Source organism: Equus asinus, chromosome 7, assembly GCF_041296235.1.
Source record: "Equus asinus isolate D_3611 breed Donkey chromosome 7, EquAss-T2T_v2, whole genome shotgun sequence".
In the NCBI taxonomy this organism is placed as follows: Eukaryota; Metazoa; Chordata; class Mammalia; order Perissodactyla; family Equidae; genus Equus; species Equus asinus.
Window position 1 is genome coordinate 95024031 of NC_091796.1, and position 22529 is coordinate 95046559.

A 22529-nucleotide genomic window follows, 5' to 3' on the forward strand; every position below is an offset into this window, starting at 1 on the left:
GTGAAAAAATCTATCTACAGTGCCGTTCACTTATTAAGGGAAATGAAGACACGAAGTGCTTACTTTCTCCTCTACTTAGTCCCTTTAATTTAAAGATCATCACAATCAGAGAGTATTTATCTAAGGACCCATTCATTCATTCAACAATACTTACTGGGCAACTACTTTTTCCCAAGCGCTTTTATGCCAAATGCTATAACATTTTACAATGTTTTATAAAAGTGAAATATTATAATTTTAATGCCACCTCCTCAAATACACACACAAAAATGCTAACTTGTTAACTTTTAGGAAAAACATTCCATGCAGATTCCTAATGTTTACTCACAGTTTGAAACTGGATGGTCTCCTCTTTATTTGCCAGCTCTAATGCAAAAAAGGACTTATTGTGGGACATGTTAGCAATATCATGCCACCTAAAGGACAACAAATAGAAAATGGCATCGTGAATGCTCATGTTTATACTAGGAGGTGACATACATGATTTTTCCTTCTTAAGCTTGATGCATAAATTAATATTTGTTAATCACTTTAGAAATAAAACATTGTTTCAATCAGCTAACATGCACTTTCTAAATGAAGAGACAACAGCTAGTTGCAAAAAATAAATGCATGTATACCAAATGAGGGTAAAGAACATTTAAAAATGTAAAATCTATTTATCCTCATTTACTAGATTAATTCCATCAAAGATCCCTATTTTAGCCACCTGCCAATGCCTCCTTCATTCACTCAACAGACATTTTAAAGGCCACCCATTATAACAATGCCAGCAACTGTGTTAGGTCCTAGAGATCCTAAGACCAGTAAGGCACAGTGCTTTCTTCAAAGGGGCACAGCTGGAGGATGGGGGTGAGAGAGAGAACAGAGAAGCAAATAAGTACTGCTAAGCTTTGCAGGTACACAGGGTAAAATAAGGCACAAGGGTGGAGGTGGGGTGCTCTGAGAAGCTTCAGGGTGAAGACGAAATTCAAACGCTAGGAACCCAAACAGTGGACTATTCTGAGTGTGTTCACCAGGATTCAAACTCCTATCTGTACTTTCTAACTGTATTTTACCATGTTTAGATTTTACATATTAACATTTTATTACATATCTGTATAATTTAATGTAAGGAAAAAATGAGTCTGGAAGAAAAATTTTACCCGTCTTTATCCTTCTCCATTATATTAGATTTATTTCTCTTAAATTTACTTAAATTTAAGTAAATTTATAGAATTAATCTGTAGTGATTCAATGTTTAATTGTTAAACCTAAAGATTACTAGGCTCCATATTAAAGGCAATTTTTAAAATTCCTATCCAGTGAGATGAAGGAAGCCCACTGGATGCCTCCAGTTTTCATGTGGTCCTTTGGGCACTGACAGAGTCCTGCCTTCCAGTGCAGTCCAGATCCATTTTCTGTCCTCTGTCCCCTAGCTCAGCGTGTTGGGAAGTCTTAAAGAGCAGCTTGGAGACAGAACAGCAATTGCCAAAGAGGAGCCGCCTGACCCAGTAGCGCAGTGCAGTCGAGGAGTGGGGTTCTGCGCCCCAAGCTGGGCATGCTGTCTGCGGTCACAATCACAATGGAGAATTCAGGGCCCCAAGGGCAGTAAAGCAAAGGAAATGAAGGAAGAAAGGTCAGCTTCAAGAAAAAAAATCTTAAAAGGAAAAACTAGTTCTCAAGAAGAAATAGTCAAGATGGTTTAGAAAGCTTGAAGAGTAGAAACAAAAATTTTTTTAAGTTCCTTTTAATAACAGAAGCCATTTAACACTCTGGTTAGGAGCCCAGCTTAAAGTGGAGAATCTGAGTTCCTGCCTCTACCAGTTAATAACTGGGTGACCCTGGACAAATCACTTAACTTTTCTAAGCCTCAATCATCCCATGTGGAAAATGGTAGTAACGCCTTCTGCTCAGAGTTGTTGTGAAGATTACAGGAGAAAATATACAGAGAGCATTCAGCACAGTACCTGGCTCAGATAAGCACTCAATAAACGGTAAACACAAAGGAACCAAAAACCAAAATGACATAATGTTTTACTACTTTATAAAAACAATGCAAACTTTTCATTTTTCATCAAGAGACGACAGAATCAAAGTAGATAGAATCTCAGACTAAAACTGGAAATATTTCTATGAAATGACACTTTGGATTTTCTAGATTATGGATTTTAAGGAATGAAAAGGCAGGGATTGAACAACATGGTCCAATTTACTATCTTGAGGATATAAACTGGAACACAGAATACTGAAAAGGAAATTTAAATCACCTGCCATTTCACTGTTCATTGCTGGCCACTATTAGCACATTGCTATATATCCTTTGTCTTTCTTATGATACACATTCTAAGATCTTCACAAATGAATAGTATCACTTTTTTATAATCAAGGAAAAAATCAACATTATAAAAAGTAAATGAAATTTACTTAGATGTTGGTACTTTAGAAATTTTGGTACATAATAAAGTCAGAAAAAGGCCTAGATTTTCCACAAGAAATAATCCTAGAAAGCTCAAATGAAAAAGTCACATCACAACAAAGAATGGCCACATACGGTAAGAAAAGAGTCACACATTTTTAAGCATTTCATAAGTAGGTTCTGCATATTTGGTTTTGAAGAAAGTGGCTCATAAAAAGAACCATGGCAATCAGGTGGAATTTTATTCTGGGAAGGGCATATTTCCATTTCCTAATGAGATCTTAGGAAAGACTTGTGAGCAATATAACCGGAATAGGTACTAAAGATATCACCAACAGGAGCCACAGAAAGTGCACAGAAAGATGTAAGAAAAATACCTAAATATCACAGGAGGCCTTCCATTCTTGTGTTTCACAAAGATACCTTCAAGACATGCGCCAACGGATATGTCACTGCCTTGGCTATCCTAAGAGGAGAAAGCAGAAAAAGAACCAGTGAGGCAGCAGATGTGTAAGAAGTTAAGAACTGCAACATCTACACCCAGCTCCCTAAACTTGTTTCCAGATATAAAACGTTCAGAAGACCTATGCTGAAGAGGAAAAGCCTGGAAGGGATAAATGTATTGTCTTGTAAATATGTATGAAAACAGGAAGACTTGGGCTCCTTAAAGAACTCTATTTCAAGAGCATCTCAAAGAACAAACTGCAAAACAGGAATGTGCTTTACTACAAAATTTTGGTCACAAGCACCTCAGCTTTTAAGGCTCCAGACTTCTGCACTTCTTCAGCCTTGCACAGCAGGGCACCCTGGGCTTCCCCTACTCTCCCAGAATTGCTGAGATTAAGTTTGGAAAGCCCCAGCCTCGGTGTCATGCTTACCTTCGCAGGGTAGCTCTCTTCTCCGTAGCCATCCATTCTCTCTACCTCCTGCATGTACAGCATTTCAGCATCAGGAGCCGTGAGCCCTCTGCAACCCAAAAGATGTTAGTAAGATTGTTCACAAAACTAAAAATGAAAGAAAAAAGCTTTTCTTAAAAACTATCAGTTAGGCATAAGACATTATAAACATTTGAAGTTTCTAAGCATCTGTAATTAGTTATATCAATCCATCAATATTTACTGAAAATCGACTACATGCAAAGCACTGTGCTGAGTGCTGAGGGTTAGTTATGCAAGATCCCATCCTTTGTACTTTAGGTGGGCAAGGGGGATGCAGGGAACAACCCCCTAAAAAAAGCCTTCAGTGAAAGCTAGGATTCTTTCTAAACCACTGAGTAACTGCTTATTACCTAAAACATCAGGCACTACTATGCATCATGTGCTAAATGCCAAATGCTAAGCGCATGAAATAATAGTTAGAGGATGGAAATCCTTTTCAGCTTGGTGACAGAATTACAAGGATGGGCAGGAAGGCAGCATGGGTAAAGAAAGTACTCAACCATAAGGAGACTTGCCTCTCCAGCCTCATCTTCTGCTGCTCCCCGACACCTACAAGGCACCCCACAGTGCAATCATCCCAAACTCTGCATTTCTTTGAATGTACCATGTTCCCTCATGCCTCTGGGCCTTTGCACATGCTATTCCCTCTTCCTGGTATACCTGTCACCCACCTGTGCACCTGGTCAATCCCTAATATCCTTCAAGATTCGGCCAAGGCATCACCTCTTCTTTGTCACCTTCTGTGATTCCCACATCTAAGCTAGATGCCCTTGCTCTGTGCAGACCCACCACCTTCCATGTACACCTTTCCCACTGCACTCATAGCACATTATTAGTATTACAATTACTATTACAATGGGTTGTCTTGCCTATCCCTTAGACTCCAAAGCAGGGAATATATTCTTTGATGGCAGGTAATTGTTCTCTTTATCTTTGTGCCAGCATCCAGCACTCTGTCTCATACAGAATAATAATACTAAACTATCTTTTAAGGAAATGCACAAATCAATGAGTGAAAGTAACAAAAGATAGAGTGATGTGTGCCTGAGGGATTAATTATGCTTAAAAAATAATGGTTGATTGAAGATAGCAGAAGGTAAGGCAGGATTTAACCAACTGTGGGAGGCCTTTAACCCCAGGGGTAATGAACTCATGCTAGTGGAAGGCAAGAAAAGATTCATGAGCACATGAGAAGGAGATGAGGGAGATAAGAGGAAAGAGATATTTTAGGAAGATTAATCTTTTGTGAGTGATTGTATGGATTTGAGTGGGGAGAGACTAAAGGCAAAAGGTTATTTTTGATGGAGGAGATGAACAGTAGGTTATAATTAGACAGACCTGGGTTCAAGTACCACCTCTCCCATATGTAACTTTGGGCAAGTTATTTAGTCTTTTTGAGCTTGGTTTTCCCAATCTGTAATGAGATAATAACATTTACCTTAAAGAGTGGTTATAAGAATTTAATGGTACATTAGTTCTTGGAACTGTGTGGTATTCCACTTATAATAAGACCTAGCATTCTCTAGGAGAGGATTTTTCTTTCAGATGACACAGATAGAATTCACTACCATTGAAAGTCATTATCCACTCAGAAGCAGGGGTGAGGGCAGTAAGCACCCCAGCTCTTAGCACAGCTTCTGCAGAGGACAGAGATACAGCTTCCAAAGGAGTGCCGGGAAAAAACTCTGCACGTGCTGGATCATTAAAAAAATAAGTCTCCCTAATCGTGTGTTAACCTACACAGGACTAGGGTACCTCCAAAACCTTTAGTATATGAAGAATTGGCACCCTTCAGAGACTGGCTGCTTTCAACTTTCCAAGTTTCCTCATTGATAAAACATGGATAATAAATGAGTTAATATGGGTAAGTGTTTAGAACAGCACTTGGCGCATGGTGGCTGCCATGTAAATGTTGGCTACTTGTAACAGTAGTAGGAGCTGCAGCAGCAGAAAGTTCCAAATTTAATTGTGTCAACGCATATTTCAAACTCAAAGAGGCATTATTAGTTCTATACCATTTCCCTGTCTTACTTCTTAGAGTTACCTGTATTTCTGATGCAGTAAGGCCACTTTTTGGGTTGCTTCTTCCAATATCTTTTCATCTTGTAACCATCCCTGAAGAAAACACACTGCAGTGAGTATGTAAACAAGTCACCCAATTTCTTAGGAAGAATCATTGCTACTGACTCTCGTCACTATCAGGCAAAATTAGGACTAGTATTAATTCATCCTAGAGGAAGTTTCAGCTGAGTTATTTCAGGTTGGTAACATCCATCAGCCAGTTCTGAGACCAGCAGAATAACAACCTCTTGTACATTCCCTGACTAGAAGAGTAGACACCATGAAGAGCTACACAAGAGCATATCAGCTCCCTTAGATGTTCCAATGTAGTGTCTTTTTGTCATTGACTTTTTAAATTGCTGCTGAGAAGCGAAATTCATTTTAATATAGCTTTGTGAGGTTTCAACCCTTCAGTTAAAAGCAAAACCTCTGCATGGTTCCTCAGACGCTGGAAGGAATCCCTCTCTTTAGACACACATCCAAACACAAAACAAACTTCTGTGGCCACAGCCCAGTGACCACAGACCCTTCAGTTCTGTGGGTTTACAAGGACCAAGACAACGACAACAGGGGAAGCATCTACACTTGAGTTGTTTAAAAGAGGGAACTGATTTTTTAACACTATTCCTTCCCAGTAAGCCTACCATGCGGACTTCATTATTTCAGGGATTACTAAGGGTATGGAAATAAACTGTTTTTAAAAAGCCCCAATGACAGAAGAAGTCTTACCACAGGAAACAAGGCAAATTTCTGAAGAAAGTCCTGGGATTCATACTGATCAAAGTCACCAAAATCAGCTATACAAAATGAGAAATATTCACATGTCAATTATGTTTAATCTGCATAGGAAAACATGCAAACCCAAATTCCATATGCAGTATATAGATGTGCACTGATGATTGAGAAGTCAAATTTGCCTTAAAGTTATGAAGTATATATTTTAGAAACATCCTTTAAAAAATGTTAATTAAGTAGATTCCTGTGTCTTGACTTGGAAAACGCCTATTAATAAAGTGAAAAAAATTACAAACTATATATAATATGATCTCATTTTTATAATTAAAAAACAAACAAAACGTACCCTGTAATCATGTATGCTTACTTATGCAAAAAAAATGTGAGGAAGAAACCAAACTGTTCACAGTACTGATTACCTCTAGGGAATGAATTAGATCATTTGCATATGTTACAGTAAAATGCCTTTGTTTAGAAAATTTTAATTGTTACAAAAATTTGATAGTTCAGCAAAAAGCTCAGGAAAAACTGACTCTTAAAGCCAAAGATGACACTTAAGAAGATTCGAAGTACTTTGGAAAGGAATGAGGCTCCATGTGTACCAGGTATTAGTCTGTCTAGAAATGATATGTCTCCATGCCTGCTAATATCTGATGGAATTTTATTAAGGATTTTTCTGATTAAATTTCAATTCTCAAGATTAAATGTCAGTTACCAATTGAAACTGGCATGCCCCATCAGAAGTCTTCCCAAAGTATACACATACACGTAAATACATATAGATTAGACACATATCAAGTAACAGAACTAAACAATTCAAAAATACTTGTGAAAAATTAACTCAAAATGGATCAAAGACTTGAAGCAAAGAGGTGAAATCATAAAACTCCTAGAATATAGGCAGTACGCTCTTTGACACTGGTCTTAGAAAGATCTTTTTGAATATCATGTCTACTTGGGCAAGGGAAACATAAGAAAAAATAAACAAATGGGACTTAATCAGTCTAAAGAGCTTCTGCAAACCAAAGGAAACCAGAAACAAAACGAAAAAACAACACAACAGCTGAGAGAAAATATTTGCAAATCATATATCTGACAAGGGGTTAATCTCCAAATATATAAAGAACTCATACAACTTAACAAAAAAACAAACAACCCGAGCAAAAAATGGGCAGAGGATATGAACAGACATTTTTCCAAGGAAGATATACAGATAGCCAACAGGCACATTAAAAGATGTTCAACATCATCAATCATCAGGGAAATGCAAATCAAAACTATGAGATATCACCTTACATCTGTCAGAATGGCTATAATTACTAAGACAAAAAATAACAAATGTTAGGGAGGATGTGGAGAAAAGGGAACCCGCATACGCTGCTGGTGGGAATGCAAACTGATGCAGCCACTATGGGAAACAGCATTGAGATCTCTCAAAAAATTAAAAATAGAAATACCATATGACCCAGCTATCCCACTACTGGGCATTTATCCAAAGAACTTGAAATCAACAATTCAAAGAGACTTATGCACCCTTATGTTCACTGCAGCATTATTCACAATAGCCAAGATGTGGAAGCAACCCAAGTGCCCTCTGATTGATGACTGGATAAAGAAGATGTGGTATATATACACAATGGAATACTACTCAGCCATAGAAAAAGACAAAATTGTTCCATTCGCAACAACATAGATAGACTTTGAGGGCATTATGTTAAGTGAAATAAGCCAGACAGAGAAAGACAAACACCATATGATTTCACTCATATGTGTAAGGTAAACTAACACATAGACAAAGAGAACAGATTAGTGGTTACCACAGAGGGTGGGGTGGGTATAAGGGGTAAAAGGGCACATTTATATGGCGACTGACAAATAATAATGTACAACAGAAATTTCACAAGGCTAAAAACTATTATGACCTCAATAAAATTTAAAAAGAAAAAAAATACTTGTGAAAAGCAAAACTTTATCTATTGTGATTGACAATGCAATGTAATCCAGGACAACAGTTTAAGAAACCAAACAAATGATGTATGCTTAAAGTATAAGTGAACATAACCTCATCAGCCTTGTTGTTTGGCTGATCTTTATTCCTCAATTATTAGCTAACAGCAGATCAAGTCCTTGAACTAAAGGAATACATAGCACATTAAACACTATATGTATATTTGTGTATGTGTGTGTGCATTTTTTCTCTATTTTTGATCTGTTTGCTCTGTTTACATATGATATGTTTAATCTTCCAGAAGTCTCATTTCATTGAAGCAATCCAAATTCATTTTTTCCCCCAAGGAAGCCCCTTAGGTAACAGAATAATATTTCACTAATACATAAACACTACTATAGAAAGTCAGTTACTTTAAGAATCCCTTGCTGTTTTTGTTATAGCACACATTTTAATCTGATAGATCTACTACATTATCAATTGCCATTCTTTACCTTGAACAGCTAAGCCTGCTAGCTGAATTGCTTGTTCTAATGTACAAGGAATGTTTCCTTCCAAGATATCTTTCTTCAGCTGCAGATAATACTGATACCTATAAAAAAACGTCAGTTTTGAGAAGTCAATATCAATACTACCTCCAAATGAGACACAATGAATTTTACCATAATTTGCTAGAGGAGCATAAACTAGTCAAATAAAACCTTAACCTATGATGGTTTCAAAGAATGACAAGAATGTCCTTGACCATATCTACACCTACAAACACACACACACACAAATGTAATCAATTTTTTGATTCACTTATCCTTAACTGTAGTTATTTGAAAGCTACAACCATCTAGAAGACAACTGGTCATCCGTCTTATGCCATGTAAGACAGTCCCTAAGTTTTGTTCTTGTTAGTTGGAGAAACAGAGAATCAATGGCCAATTTTTACCTTAAAAATTCTGACTAGTAACTTGATAATCTAAGACTCTGCTTACTCTGGTGGAAGTTCCCTAGCCTGGAAAGTAAAGCCAGAAGAAAATGGTTCCTGATATCTCAGATCAGGTTTATATTAAAATATGTTTTTATAAAAATCCCAAAAAGGGGAGCAGCCCTATGGCCAAGTGGTTAAGTTCGCATGCTCAGCTTCAGCAGCCCAGGGCTTCGCAGGTTCGGCTCCTGGGCGTGGACATGGCACCACTCATCAAGCCACGCTAAGGTCGTGTCCCACACAGCAAAACCAGAAGGACCTACAACTAGAAAACACAACTATCTACTAGAGGCCTTTGGGGAGAAGAAGAAAGAAAGAAAGTAAAAGAAGATTGGCAACAGATGTTAATTCAGGTGCCAATCATTAATAAAAAAAAAATCCCAAAAAGAATAGCTGCTAAAATGCTGTCTTAACATTCTTGTAACGTGGGTTTACTTCTGTTTACACTTTCAATATATAGGGTACTAGATACCAGCACAAGATTTAGTCAAGCAGATCTAGGTTAAATTCCAGCTCTCCAACTTAACATTTTGCATGAATTTGGGCAAGTCATATAATCTGTGGGTTTAAATTATCACTGTTACTAGGGTACTCTCACCCTTTCACAGGGTTGAAAATACTCAAGGAATATATTTAAAGCTCTCAGCACAACACTAGAACACAGCTGGCACTCAATAAGTAGTAGCTGTTATCATTATTATCAACAATCACCTACTTTAAGCCATTCAGCAGCATTTCATCCGTATCCCTTCTCCATTTTGATAAAGGTCTATAGTGAAGATTTATTCTGCCTTCCTGCTACTTATTCACTTAACAGGTCAATACTAGGGCCTACTATGCATCAAAGCATTGTTCTAGACACTGGGGATGTGGTGTGGAATGAAAATCCACTAACTCTCTGTCCATACAGTCTACAAAGCCACCTTGAATCCAGAATCTCTTCCAGGTTTGGCACCTGGGAAGTGCAACCCAGTTACAGTTTACATTTGAATCCTGAGAGTCCATCCCTTTAATCATTTCATATGTGTCCTTACCTCATCCTCTTTTCTTTTAGCTATCTTTGAGGTCTCCATTCTTTATCAAAGAACCTGACCAAAATGCCAACCAGTCAGATAAAAAGAATTTAGATCCCACTTATCCCCTTCCACCTGCCAGTAGCAGAATCCACAGATTTCCCTTGATCAGCAAATAGAATACTGGTATCTCTGGAATCTTGTCAAAGAGAAAAACTTGAAACTGTCTACCAGGCCTATTTGAAGAAGATTATATTTAAAGAAGTCTATCTGTTGAACATGCTGTCCACATACTCCACTGTAAATATTCTAGGTTCTTTCCTTACATCAAATTCCTGGAAAGCAACATACCTGGACCAAATCAATTTAGCCTTCCATAGAAATTTTGTTTTTTTGGCTTACATTATACTTTTGCTGTTATAAGAGTTGATTCTTCCACATTTGCTCTAAATTGTTCATTGCTGGTTCAAAGTCTTTTATATAAAATCCCACCTGAAAATTTCCTTTTAAATGATATACCAGGAAAATTTGTCATGTTAGCAAATAGCATGCCTCTTTTATCAGATAATGAATGATGGGACTCATCATATTCCTTCTTTTGCCTTGACTACCATGAAGCTCAGGGCTAAAATCCAGGCATAGCCACAGTCACTAATATCGCTCTTATTACCCTCTTAACCACTTTCTCCAGCATTTAATAATAGCCACCTTCTTTTACTGATGAGGAGCTAGAGCTCAGAGATTAAGTAATATGCTCAAATCCACAGCTGGCTGAGCTGGGGCAGAAAGCTTAATGCACAATGTACACAGGGTATTTGATGGCGGGGAGCATTACATGCACGTATTACATAATGTCGAGTAGGAAGGTTTTTTAATACTGACATAGTACATGGTGGTAGTTCTTCATTGTTTACGAGGAGAAATCAAGGAATAGTTTAAGTAGAATTTCAGCTTTGGGTGTTGATGGTAGAGCTAGAGCTTCTTCCTTGAAAGTCCCGGGGAGGAGTGTCTTCCTCCTTTTCTGGTTTACAAGACCAGGATAATGTGCATATACTACGGGGACTCTTCATTTTAGAAGATTGTTTTTGATGATGCTTGTGAGTGGTATGAAAACAAGAATTAGGGAGAAGTGTCTAGTTGGCCAGTGATGACGCATGGGTGTTTGACTGGCTGTCCTCAGATTCACGTTAGTGTAAGGAGGTCTGCTGCTAGGAGTCAGAATATGCCTTGGCTAAGGGGCCGGAATATTATGCTTCATTGTTTTGATGTATGGAGGAGAGGAATGATTGCTAAAATTAGGATAGAAAAAACTAGGGCTAGTACGCCGCACAATTTGTTGGGGATGGAGCGTAGAACGGCATAAGCGAATAGGAAATATCATTCTGTCTTGATATGTGGAGGGGTGCTGAGGGGGTTGGCTGGGGTGTAGTTGTGTGGGTCTCCTAGAAGGTCGGGGAAGAAGAGGACCAGGGTAAGTAAGAGTAGAATTAGGAGTAGGAATCCTAGGATGTCTTTAATTGTGTAGTATGGGTGGAATGGAATTTTGTCTATGTCAGATGAGTGTCCTGATGGGTTGCTGGATCCTGTTTCGTGGAGGAATAGTAAGTGGACAACTACTAGAGCTGTAATGATGAATGGTAGGATGGAGTGGAAGGCAAAGAATCGGGTGAGGGTAGCTTTGTCTACGGAGAATCCGCCTTAGATTCATTCGACAAGATTGGTGCCAATGTAGGGGATAGCTGATAGAGGGCTGGTGATGACTGTTGCTACTCAGAAAGATATTTGGCCTCATGGTAGGACATAACCTATGAATGCTGTAGCTATTACTGGAAGAAATAGGAGAATCCCAATATTTCATGTTTCTAGGAAGGTGTAGGAGCTGTAGTAAAGGCCTTGTCCTACGTGAATAAAGAGGCAGATGAAGAATATGGACGCTCCGTTAGCATGGAGATGGTGGATAATTCATCTGTAGTTCACATCTCGGCAGATGTGTATAACAGATGAGAAGGCGGTTGTTGTGTCTGATGTGTAGTATATAGCTAGGAATAGGCCTGTTAAGATTTGTAGAATTAAGCAGATTCCTAGGTGGGAACCAAAGTTTCATCATGATGAGATGTTTGATGGGGCTGATAAGTTGATGAAAAAGTGGTTGATGATTTTGATTAGTGGGTGGGATTTTCGGATATTGGTCATTAGTGTTCCCGTAGTTGAAATACAATGATGATTTTTCACGTCATTAGTCATGGTTAAATTCCATGTGGAAATGATGATGACATATGTTGTGTTCACTTTGAGTATTATCTTTGTGATTAGTTTTATAGGTTTTTCTTCAAAACCTTCAGCTATTTATGGGGGCTTGGTGCTAATTGTAAGTGGTGGGGTTGGTTGTGGTATTGTTATGAACTTTGGGGGGTCTTTTTTAGGATTAATGGTGTTTTTAATTTATTTGGGGGGAATGTTGGTGGGTTTTGGTTATACAACAGCTATTGCCACTGAGCAGTATCCTGAGGTATGGGTATCTAATATAACTGTTATGGGGGTGTTTCTTTTGGGTTTATTAATGGAGGTTATGTTGGTTTTGTATGTTTTGAAGAATAAGGAAATGGAGATTGTATTCAAGTTTAATGGTGTTGGGGATTGGGTTCTTTATAATACTGGAGATTCAGGAATTTTTAGTGAAGAGATCATAGGGGTTGCTGCGTTGTATAGTTATGGGGCTTGAGTTGTGATTGTGACTGGTTGGTCATTGCTTATTGGGGTCTTGGCTGTTTCAGAAGTTACTTGTAGAGATTAAACAGGAGTATGCTTAGTATGAGAGTAACAAAGAATGAGAGGAAATATAATTTGATTAAGCCTTTTTGGTTGGAGACTAGTATTGAGGTTTTTATTTGGAAGTGCAAAATGGATTTTGGTAGAACATTTTCTAGTTGGATTGAATCTAGTAATAGTGATGCTGATTTTTGGCTCATTGATAGGTTTATGAATGGGGGAAGTCAATGCATGATGATTGGGAAGTATCTGAGGAGGTTAGAGAATTTGAATACGTTAGAGGGATGTTCAAGCTTTAGGTTGTATGTTGTGAGGCCTAGTTCTAGTGCCAAGGTAAATCCAGGTCTGAATGACGCCAAAGCTCCTGTTCTCAACTGTCACAAATGGCCAGTTACGGATTTTTCTAGTATTTTTTTTTAGTGTTTTTATACCAGAGTCCTTAGAATACAATGGTTGAGAGCAAAGACTCAGGAGCCAGCCTGCTTCAGTTTAAATGCCAGTTCCACTGCATACTAGCAGTGTGACCTTGGGCAAGGTAGTTCACCTTTTTGTGTCTTGGTTTCCTCATCTATAAAATGGAGATAATAAGAGTACCTACTTCACAGGATTTGTTGTGAGGATTAAATGAATTAATAAGTATAAAATACTTGGGACAGTGCCTAACATACAGCAAGAAACATAAGTGGTTTATTATCTTTCATTGTTTTGTCCCTAAAATCCTTTAACGGAAGCAAGCAGGGTGTGTGGGGGTGTGTACATTTTTTTAAGTATTTACAGTAAGAAAATACCAAGAAATTGCACTTCCAAGGTATTATTACTTTCTGTTAACAAAAACCTTTTGCTAAAATTCTAATGTTAGTGGAGCCGAGGATGATTTACAAATATGTTCTTTCAATATTTATTACAAAAAGAATAATTAACTAAAACCAATGCAGTAATAAAATGTAACATGAAACTTGAATTCAAAACTGTTTGTAAACCAAGGAATACAAAAGACTGCACATCTTAATTCTCAAGCAAGCATTTCATAAACTTGCCCAAAAGCCAAATATGCTGGTTAAAACTAAGTATTATTTAAATCTTTATCAACTTATCAACTTACTACTATAATATTCTTACGCAAAAAAAATACACTAAATTATTGTAATAAATTAGGTTGCCCCATTTTCCAAAACAGAAATTTCAAATAATATGTAAAGAAGTAGTCTTTTTTTCTTCACCTGTTTTTCTTAGGCTAGTAATAGAAAGCTAATGTATAGGTATTGGCATTTTTATTTTTTTATTACGGAAATTTTGAAACACATATACAGAGAAGAAGTACTATGAACCCCCGTATCCTTATCATGCAGCCTCACCAATCATCAACTTTACGCCTGTCTTATTTCCTCTATCCTCTCCCCTCCCCCCACCAAGCGTTTCACAGCAAATCCCCAACACCATATCATGGCACCTACAAATACTTCAGTATATAGCCCTAAAAGGTAAGCTTCAAAAAAAAAAAATTAAATAACCACATTTTTAACATACCCAACAAAATGAACAATAACGTCCTAACACTATCCAATACCCAGTCCCTGTACAATTTTTGTGATTACCTCACAAACATATTTTTACAGTTTTTCTAAAAATGAGGATCTAAAGGGAGTCCACAGATTACATTTAATTGATATTTCTAAAAGTCTTTTAATTTTAAAAAAAAGATTCTTCCTCTTTATTTTCATGTTACTTATAGACAAAATGGAGTGATTTGTCATACAGAATTTCCCACATTCTGGATTTGTCTGATTACAGTCTCATGGGGTCATCTGACATGTTCATCTATTTACCAATTTTTCCTGTAAACTAACTGTTAGATCTACACCAGTGCTGTCTAATAGAACTTTCTACAGTGATAAAAATGATGTGTATCTGTGCTGTCCAATATGGTAGCCATTAGCCACACGTGGCTCTTGCATACTTAAAATGTGGCTAGTGTGACTGAGGAACTGAGAGAGGCCCCTTAAAGGAAGATGACTTAGCCCAGAGTAAAACTAGTTTTGCCCTGCTGCTGCCTGGAATATGAATGTGATAGCCAGAACTTCTCTAGAATTCCCTGACTATGAGGTTACCTAGTGAATGGAAAGAACATGCTGAGGAGAGAACAGTAAGAGAGAAAGAGCAGGGGCCTTGAGGACTTTGTGGAGCTGTCATATAAACTCTGCATGGATGACCTCTGGACTTCTTTTACATAAGAAGTCAAAGAGTTTTAGAGTTTTGTGTTATATATAGCCATACTTAGTCATTACTGATACAACTTCTCTATCAGGTTCTCCTACACCTAATCAATGTGCAACCCTACTGATTGACTCGAACAGGCACATTCTCTCTCAGCCCTTCCTACAGCTACCATCTTTGTTCAGGTCCACATTCTAGACTAAGGCTACATTATGGCACACACATTCCTAACTGGTCTCCCAACTATGGTCTTACCACCTCTAATCTACCTTCCATGATGGGTGATCTTTGTAAAATGCAAATTTCATCACTCCATTCTCTTAATATTCAAAAATACATTTCCCATTGTACCAGGACTTTATGACTGGAACATTCCTATTTTTCAAATCTCCTCTCCACTCTCTAGGTAATATCTGAAATCCCCTGAAAATATCAGTTACCTTCACTATCCCCACTACTTTGCACAATCTATTTCCACTAACTAGAAAATTCCTTCTACAGTCAATTGAAAAGTCAACTTCCTTACCTTCACCATTCATGTTCCCCAAGCCCCACTCCTGGGAATCTAGTGCTTTAATTAAAGCATTTCTTATCATTAACGTACTGTGATGGCTTGTTTACTGGACTGTCAGTTCCACCAGACTGTGAGTAGCTCCTCGAGGGTAGGATTAAAGCATACTCACTTGTATATTCATCTCCCACAGTAACCAATATAGTTCTTACATCATTCCATATTATGTCTTCAATAAATGTTTAAATGAATGAGTCAAAGTGATCAGTGGCTGTTTCTTCCTCCTAGCTTCCACTTCTCTCTTCAATATTTATAACTCAGATCTGTTTTATACAGTGCATGTTTATCCCTACTACCTGACTCTTGCCTCTTTGGTTTTCCATCTTCTTCCAATTATTAACTGGCAAACTCAATATTTAAAAAGAATATTCCACAAACGTGGGGCAGTACCAGGTTCTTACTATCTGCAGGGCACTATGTTAAGATATTGTGCGAAAGGTAAAGCTAAAGAAAACATTGGTTTAAAATCTAAGAAAAAGATAACCTATGTACACAACTATAATGAAAAGCTGTGACAACTGCCAACTTAACACAAGTACAAGCAAATTCTAGGACAGTCTGGAGAAGGCAAAGCTCATTCCAGCCTGGGGGTCACACAGGCTTCATGGAGGAGGTGCCTTTTGAACAAAAATTCAGATGAATAAGATTCCAGTACACAAATATGAAAGAAAGATCTAGGACACAAAGAGGAAAAGGCAGGGGTCATGTTCAGGCCACTGGAAGTAGTCCAGCTTGGCTCAAAAGTAACGTTAAATAGAGTTAAAAAGATAAGGTAGTGGTGGATTTCAGAGAGCTCTGAAAGGCAGGCTCAAAAGTCCAAATTTTATTCCTTATTTTTCCTTTTGTCTCCAAAAAAAAAAAGAACATTTTGTTCCTCTATCCCACTCCTTAATATGATCTTCCCTTTCTGCCTCACTTCCTTTAAAGAGCACTTATTGGCCTCTCCTTCTCCCCTACCCACCCCGCTCCCACCTATCTACAGAATATAGCTACTGGAGTCAGAGAACTATAAGCATCCTTCTGCACATTTCCTCAAGGAATGAACACAGATTTTCTGACCAATTTTTTTTTAATCTCCTCTCTCATTTCATTGTTGAAATGAAATAAAATGATTTGTTAAAACAAATCAATAAAAACATTAAAGGTGACATCAGTACAAGAAGAATTCACAGCCGGGGCAAACTTCATTTTTCCCTTTAACCATTCCTAGCAAACCCATAACTCATGCAACAAACATGCAGTAAAACACTCTGAAATACCACATACCAGAACCTCCATGTAACATTGTGGCTAAAAGGGCAAAGTTTAGTCTTATCTCCCGACTTCAACTTTAGTTTCACTTTTTTAATCTCTCTAGATTATTTCCTAAAACAAACAGCAAGTTATTTCTCACCTGGTAATCTCCTGCTGCAGCTGTGAAACTGAAGGCACATAAAACACCACTCCAAAATAGATGGTAGGTTCCAAAGCATATTTATCCAGCTGCTTCTTTAGAGGTTTTTCCAAATCTACCCATCGGCGCTGATTTTGCTTGTTGTAGTACCAGAGGCTGAAGTAAGTGATCTGGAAAGAGGGAAAGTCACTGGAGGAGGTAGACACATATAAAAGGAGTTCAATATTTTAATCGCACTAATTCATGACTAGAGACCAAGTGACAGCAGTCTCCTATTGCTTCTCTTTTCAGAAAGGGATAATAGCAAAACCTGAAGAAAAAAAAGAGGCAAGATCTGTCTATATCTAGATACTTGTATTCAGCAGAAAGAGGCAAAAAGTCAATTATTCTTGCAGACTATTTCTTTGTTTTCTTAATATTTTTATTTGCTTGTATAGTAAGCTTTGGTTTGGTTTGGTTTGGTTTGGTATTGCAGGGGAAGATTCACTCTAACATCTGTTGCCAACCTTCCTCCTTTTCTTTCCCTTCCTGTCTCCCCCACAAAGCCCCAGTACATAGTTGTGTATAGTTGTAAGTTCTTCTGGTTCTTCTATGTGAGCCACCACCACAGCATGGCTACTGACAGACAAGTGGTGTGATTCCACATCGGGGAACTGAACCTGGGCCGCCGAAGCAGAGAGTGACGAACTTTAATCACCAGGCCATCAGGGCTGGCTCTTGCAAACTATTTCTTGAACTTTTGCACTGAAAAATGCACTCATGGCACTCAACATCAGAATGTAGCAGGTGCTACACAATTTTAAATACAGTTTTTAACAAAAAAACCATACGTTGAAAAAACTGTTTAGTTTTTAAATTATCAAAATACTAAATTTATCATAATTTTTTTTTGAGGAAGAGTAGCCCTGAGCTAACATGTGCCACCAATCCCCCTCTTTTTGCTGAGGAAGGTTGGCCCTGACCTAACATCTGTGCCCATCTTCCTCTATTTTATATGTGGGATGCCTGCCACAGTGTGGCTTGATAAGCAGTGTGTAGGTCTGCACACAGGATCCAAACCAGCAAACCCCAGGCCACCAAAGCAGAGCACGAGAACTTAACTGCTACACCACCAGGCTGGCCCCCAATTCCTTCTTTCTTTTCAACTGTAATTTATAGAAAAGAAAAATCTGGTTTAATAGGAAAAACATGATGCTTAAAGTCCAAAGTCTGGGGTTTAATTTCCAACACAGTCACTCACTAGCTGTGAAGTGGAAAAGTCAATCAGTCCAATTCAGTTTCCCCAGGTGTAAAATAAGGTAATACCTTCCTCACAATTCCATCATGAGGCCTGAATGCAAAACTTATATGAACGCATTTTGCCACTAGAAAACCATTATATTTTTAGAAGATCACTTAGTTTCACCCACTCTGCTAAACACCAACAAAATCAATTGTAACCCCTCCAAAAAACTTTTCTAATTACTTACATTTATTTGGATTGATTACAACACATTTCTGTTAACTGTATTTATGTTTTGTGTTCCATCTTAGAACTGGACTGAACGCACCATGTTTGGTCTACAACAAACACCACTGCTACGCACTTAACTCTACAAATATTTACTTTTTGCCATAAATGCAGAAGGCTGGACATCCTTTAGGATCTAAAACTGTTTTAGTCATAACAGTATGTCACTTTTAACCAAAATTAAAAGGTCTTAAAAATACCTGTATATGTGACTTTTCCCTTTAAATACAGTTGGACTTGAATACTCCAAACACAAAAATTTAAAATTATAAAACTACAGCTTTATTATATAATCCGTAGTTGTACCTTTTGTGAACTGATCATGATATAATTACTAGAAAATACCTGAATAATCTGTAAGCATTCTAAAAAAGGCACATTCTAAAAGAAAGAAACTCTTAAAAATGTGCTAAGTTTATTTCAACAATGCATTTATTACTCATGCCACATATGGACAGCATATCAAATAGAAAGAGAAATATATTTGTGATATTGTATCATAATTAGTTTTATACACATTATATACCGTATAAAGGAGTAGGAAAGACTTTGTGCAAACAGCTGAAAAGAACAGATTTAGCAAATTATTTATTGATTAGCTATTTTAGATGCGAGAGAGTCTAAGATTTTGGACATTTGAACATTAACCCATGTTATGCTATAGTAAAGTATTTTATTTGGTACTTGGCCCTGTGTTCAAGTTCTAAGTTAAAAAGTAGTTAAAGCTAGCCAAAATCAAGTTTATATCTTGCTAAATACTTCCAAAGAGGTATTATATGTCTAAAATTGCAGCTAGAGATGTTTATATGCACGTGGATAACTAAAATCTCATAACATTATAATCCTTGTATTCAATGCTTTCTTAGTATTTCTACACATACATAATCAAATAACAATATCTGATTCCATGAGATCTTATGACTATAATATGGTTTATTTCCAAGATGGGTAAGTAGAGTTTGAGCAAGAAAATGTTGTGATTAAATTCTCATCAGGCATAGAATTTTCTCTATAAGTCCATTTTGGGGGATTTGTCTTGGAGAACAATCTTGAGAACCTAGATAATTAACTTTCCAAAATAATTTAAAACCTATCCAAAATACAAAGGAGAGGGAGAGAAATCAAAGAAGAGGAGAGAACACTTCCCACCTCATTCTATAGGCTGGCATTATTCTGATACCAAAGCCAGACAAATCACCAGAAAAGAAAACTACAGACCGATATCCCTTAATAAATATAGACTCAAAAATCTTCAACAAAATACTAGCAAGCTGAATCCAAAAGTATATTAAAAGAATTATACACCATGACCAAGTGGGATTCATCCCAGGCAAGAGTGGTTCAACACAGAAAACAATCAATATAATAAGTTATTAATATGAAGGGAAAATCACAATCACCTCAACTGACACAGAAAAAGCATTTGACAAAATCTAACACCCTTTCATGATAAAAATACTCAGAATACTAGGAATATAAGAGAACTTCTTAACATCAAGTGCATTTATGAAAAATCCACAGCTAACACCACATTCAGTGGTCAAAGAGTGAAAGCTTTCCCCCTAAAATCAGGAACAAGACAAGTATGCCCAAGTTCACTGCTATTCAACACTGTACTGGAAATTCTAGCCAGGGCAATGAGGTAAGAAAATGAAGGCATCCAAGGCATCCAATCTGGAAAAGAAGAAGTAAAACTATATGCACAGAAAACATGATCCTGTATATTAAAAACATCCCCAAAGTGCTCCCATCACAAAAACAAATACTACCAGAGCTAATAAAGTCAGCCAAGTTCAGGGCACAAGATGAACATACAAAGATCAGTATGGATTCTATACACCAGGAATGGAAAATTCAAAAGGAAATTAAGACAACAATTCCATTTATAATAGCATCCAAAAGAATAAAACATCCAGGAATAAATTTAACCAAGGAGGTGAAGAGACTTGTATACCAAACAATACAAAACACTGCTGAAAGAAATTAAATAAAAAATAAAAAGACGTTCCATGTTCAGGGATTGAAACACTTAATATTGTTAACATGGCAGGACTACCCAAAGCGAGCTACAGATTCAAACGCAATTCCTGTCAAAATTCCAACAGTCTTCCTCACAAAAATGGAAAAGCCAGTCCTCAAACTCATATGGAACTGCAAGTGGCCTCCAAAGAGCCAAAACACTATTGAAGAAGAACAAAGTTAGAGGACTCACACTTTCTGATTTTAAAACTTACTATAAAGCTACCTTAACGAAAACAATGAGGTACTAGTATATGGAGAGACATACAGACCATTGTTACAGAATTGAGTCCAGAATGAACAGAGCCATCTAAGGTCAACTGATTTCCGACAAGGGTGCCACATCATTCAATGGAGAAAGAACAATATCTTCAACAAATGTTTCTAGGACAACTGAAGATCCACATGCAAAAGAATGAAGTTAGACTCCTACTTCACACCATAAACAAGAGTTAACTCAAACTGGATCAACCACCTAAACAGAAGAACTAAACCATAAAACTCTTTAGAAGAAAACACAGGGATAAACCTTCATGACTTTGAACTTGGAAATGCATTCTTAGATAAGATACCAAAAGCATAAGCGAAAAAGGAAAAAATTAGATAAAACTGACTTCATCAAAATTAAAAACTGTGTGCATCAAAGGATCAAATCAAGAAAGTAAAAACAACCTATGGAATGGGAGAAAATACTTGCAAATCATTGTATCTGATAATGGTCTAGTATCTGGAACATACAAAGAACTCTTACATAACAAGAACAAAAACAAACAACCCAGTTAAAAAATTGGCAAAGGACTCAGATAGATATCTCCCAAAGAATAAATACAAATGGCCAAGAAGCACATGAAAAAATGTTCAACATCATTAGTCATTAGGGAAACGCAACTCAGAACCACAATGAGATACCACTCCACACCCATTAGGATGGCTATACTTTAAAAAATAGAAAATCCCTAGTGTTGGTGAAGATGTGAAGAAATTGGAGCCCTTATACATTGTTGGTGGGAATGTAAAATGGTTCAGCTGCTGTGGAAAACAGTTTGGCGGTTCCTCAAAAGCTAAATGTACAATCATCACATGACTCAGAAGTCCCACTCCTAGTTAGATACCCAAAAGGTCAAATGCATGTACACGCGTGCTCACAGCAGGACTATTTGAAATAGCCAAAAGGTGGAAACAATCCAAATGTCATCAATAGATGAAAAGATAAACAAATTGTGGAATACACATGCAACGGAATATTACTCAGATGCTACAGTGTGGATGAACCTCAAAAACATTAGGCTAAGTACAAGATGCCAGACACAAAAGGTCACATATCGTATGATTCCATTCAAATGAAATATCCAGAATAGATAAATCCATAGAGATACAGACTGATGGTTGTGGGGGAGAGCGTAAGGATTAAGAGGAACAGGCAGTAACTGCTTAATGGGTACAGAGTTTCCTTTTAGGGAAATGAAAATGTTGTGGAACTAGACAGATGTAGTATAGTTTATGTACTAAATGCCACTGAATTTATTATTTTTTTTTCTTGAAGACTGGCCCTGAGTTAACATCTGTTGCCAATCTTCCTCCCCAAAGCCCCAGTACATAGTTGCATATCCTAGTTGTAGGTCATTCTAGGTCTATGTGGGATGCTGCCACAACATGGCTTGATGAGCAGTGTGTAGGTGAATTTACTTTAAATGGTTAACTTCTGTTATGTGAATAACATCTCAAAAAAGATTTTTTTGAAGCTCAGAAACAGTCATAATTAAAATCAAATATAGAAATTTAAAACTTTATTTTTAAATACATCAAATTCAGTTCATTTGAAAAAGCCTAGGACAAATAAATGAGCCAGAAATATATGAGCCCAGGCATGAGTTAATTATATTTTCTATTTTCTAATATCTATACTTAGGTCAAGATTTTGCACTGTTTGACAATTATCTGGCAACTCCAACTATCTGAACATAATTGAGTAAGACAGAATAGG

At 37.2% G+C, this 22529-nt stretch overlaps 1 protein-coding gene across 3 annotated transcripts in view; it reads right to left on the reverse strand.

The window, feature by feature from the left end:
• The window catches only part of PTPN21 (protein tyrosine phosphatase non-receptor type 21), a 78316-nt gene that overhangs the window by 35161 nt on the left and 20626 nt on the right, over nucleotides 1-22529 (reverse strand). For 2 of the 3 annotated variants that reach the window (XM_044774165.2, XM_014845859.3), the window contains exons 3-9: nucleotides 17017-17186; nucleotides 8575-8672; nucleotides 6127-6194; nucleotides 5381-5451; nucleotides 3277-3364; nucleotides 2776-2864; nucleotides 329-416 (exon numbers count right to left, since the gene is read on the reverse strand). In XM_044774165.2, the coding sequence (XP_044630100.1) occupies nucleotides 329-416; nucleotides 2776-2864; nucleotides 3277-3364; nucleotides 5381-5451; nucleotides 6127-6194; nucleotides 8575-8672; nucleotides 17017-17186 (672 nt within the window). Of the gene's footprint in view, nucleotides 1-328; nucleotides 417-2775; nucleotides 2865-3276; nucleotides 3365-4674; nucleotides 4751-5380; nucleotides 5452-6126; nucleotides 6195-8574; nucleotides 8673-17016; nucleotides 17187-22529 lie in introns of those variants that run through there. The other variant, XM_044774166.2, reaches the window with a different exon arrangement.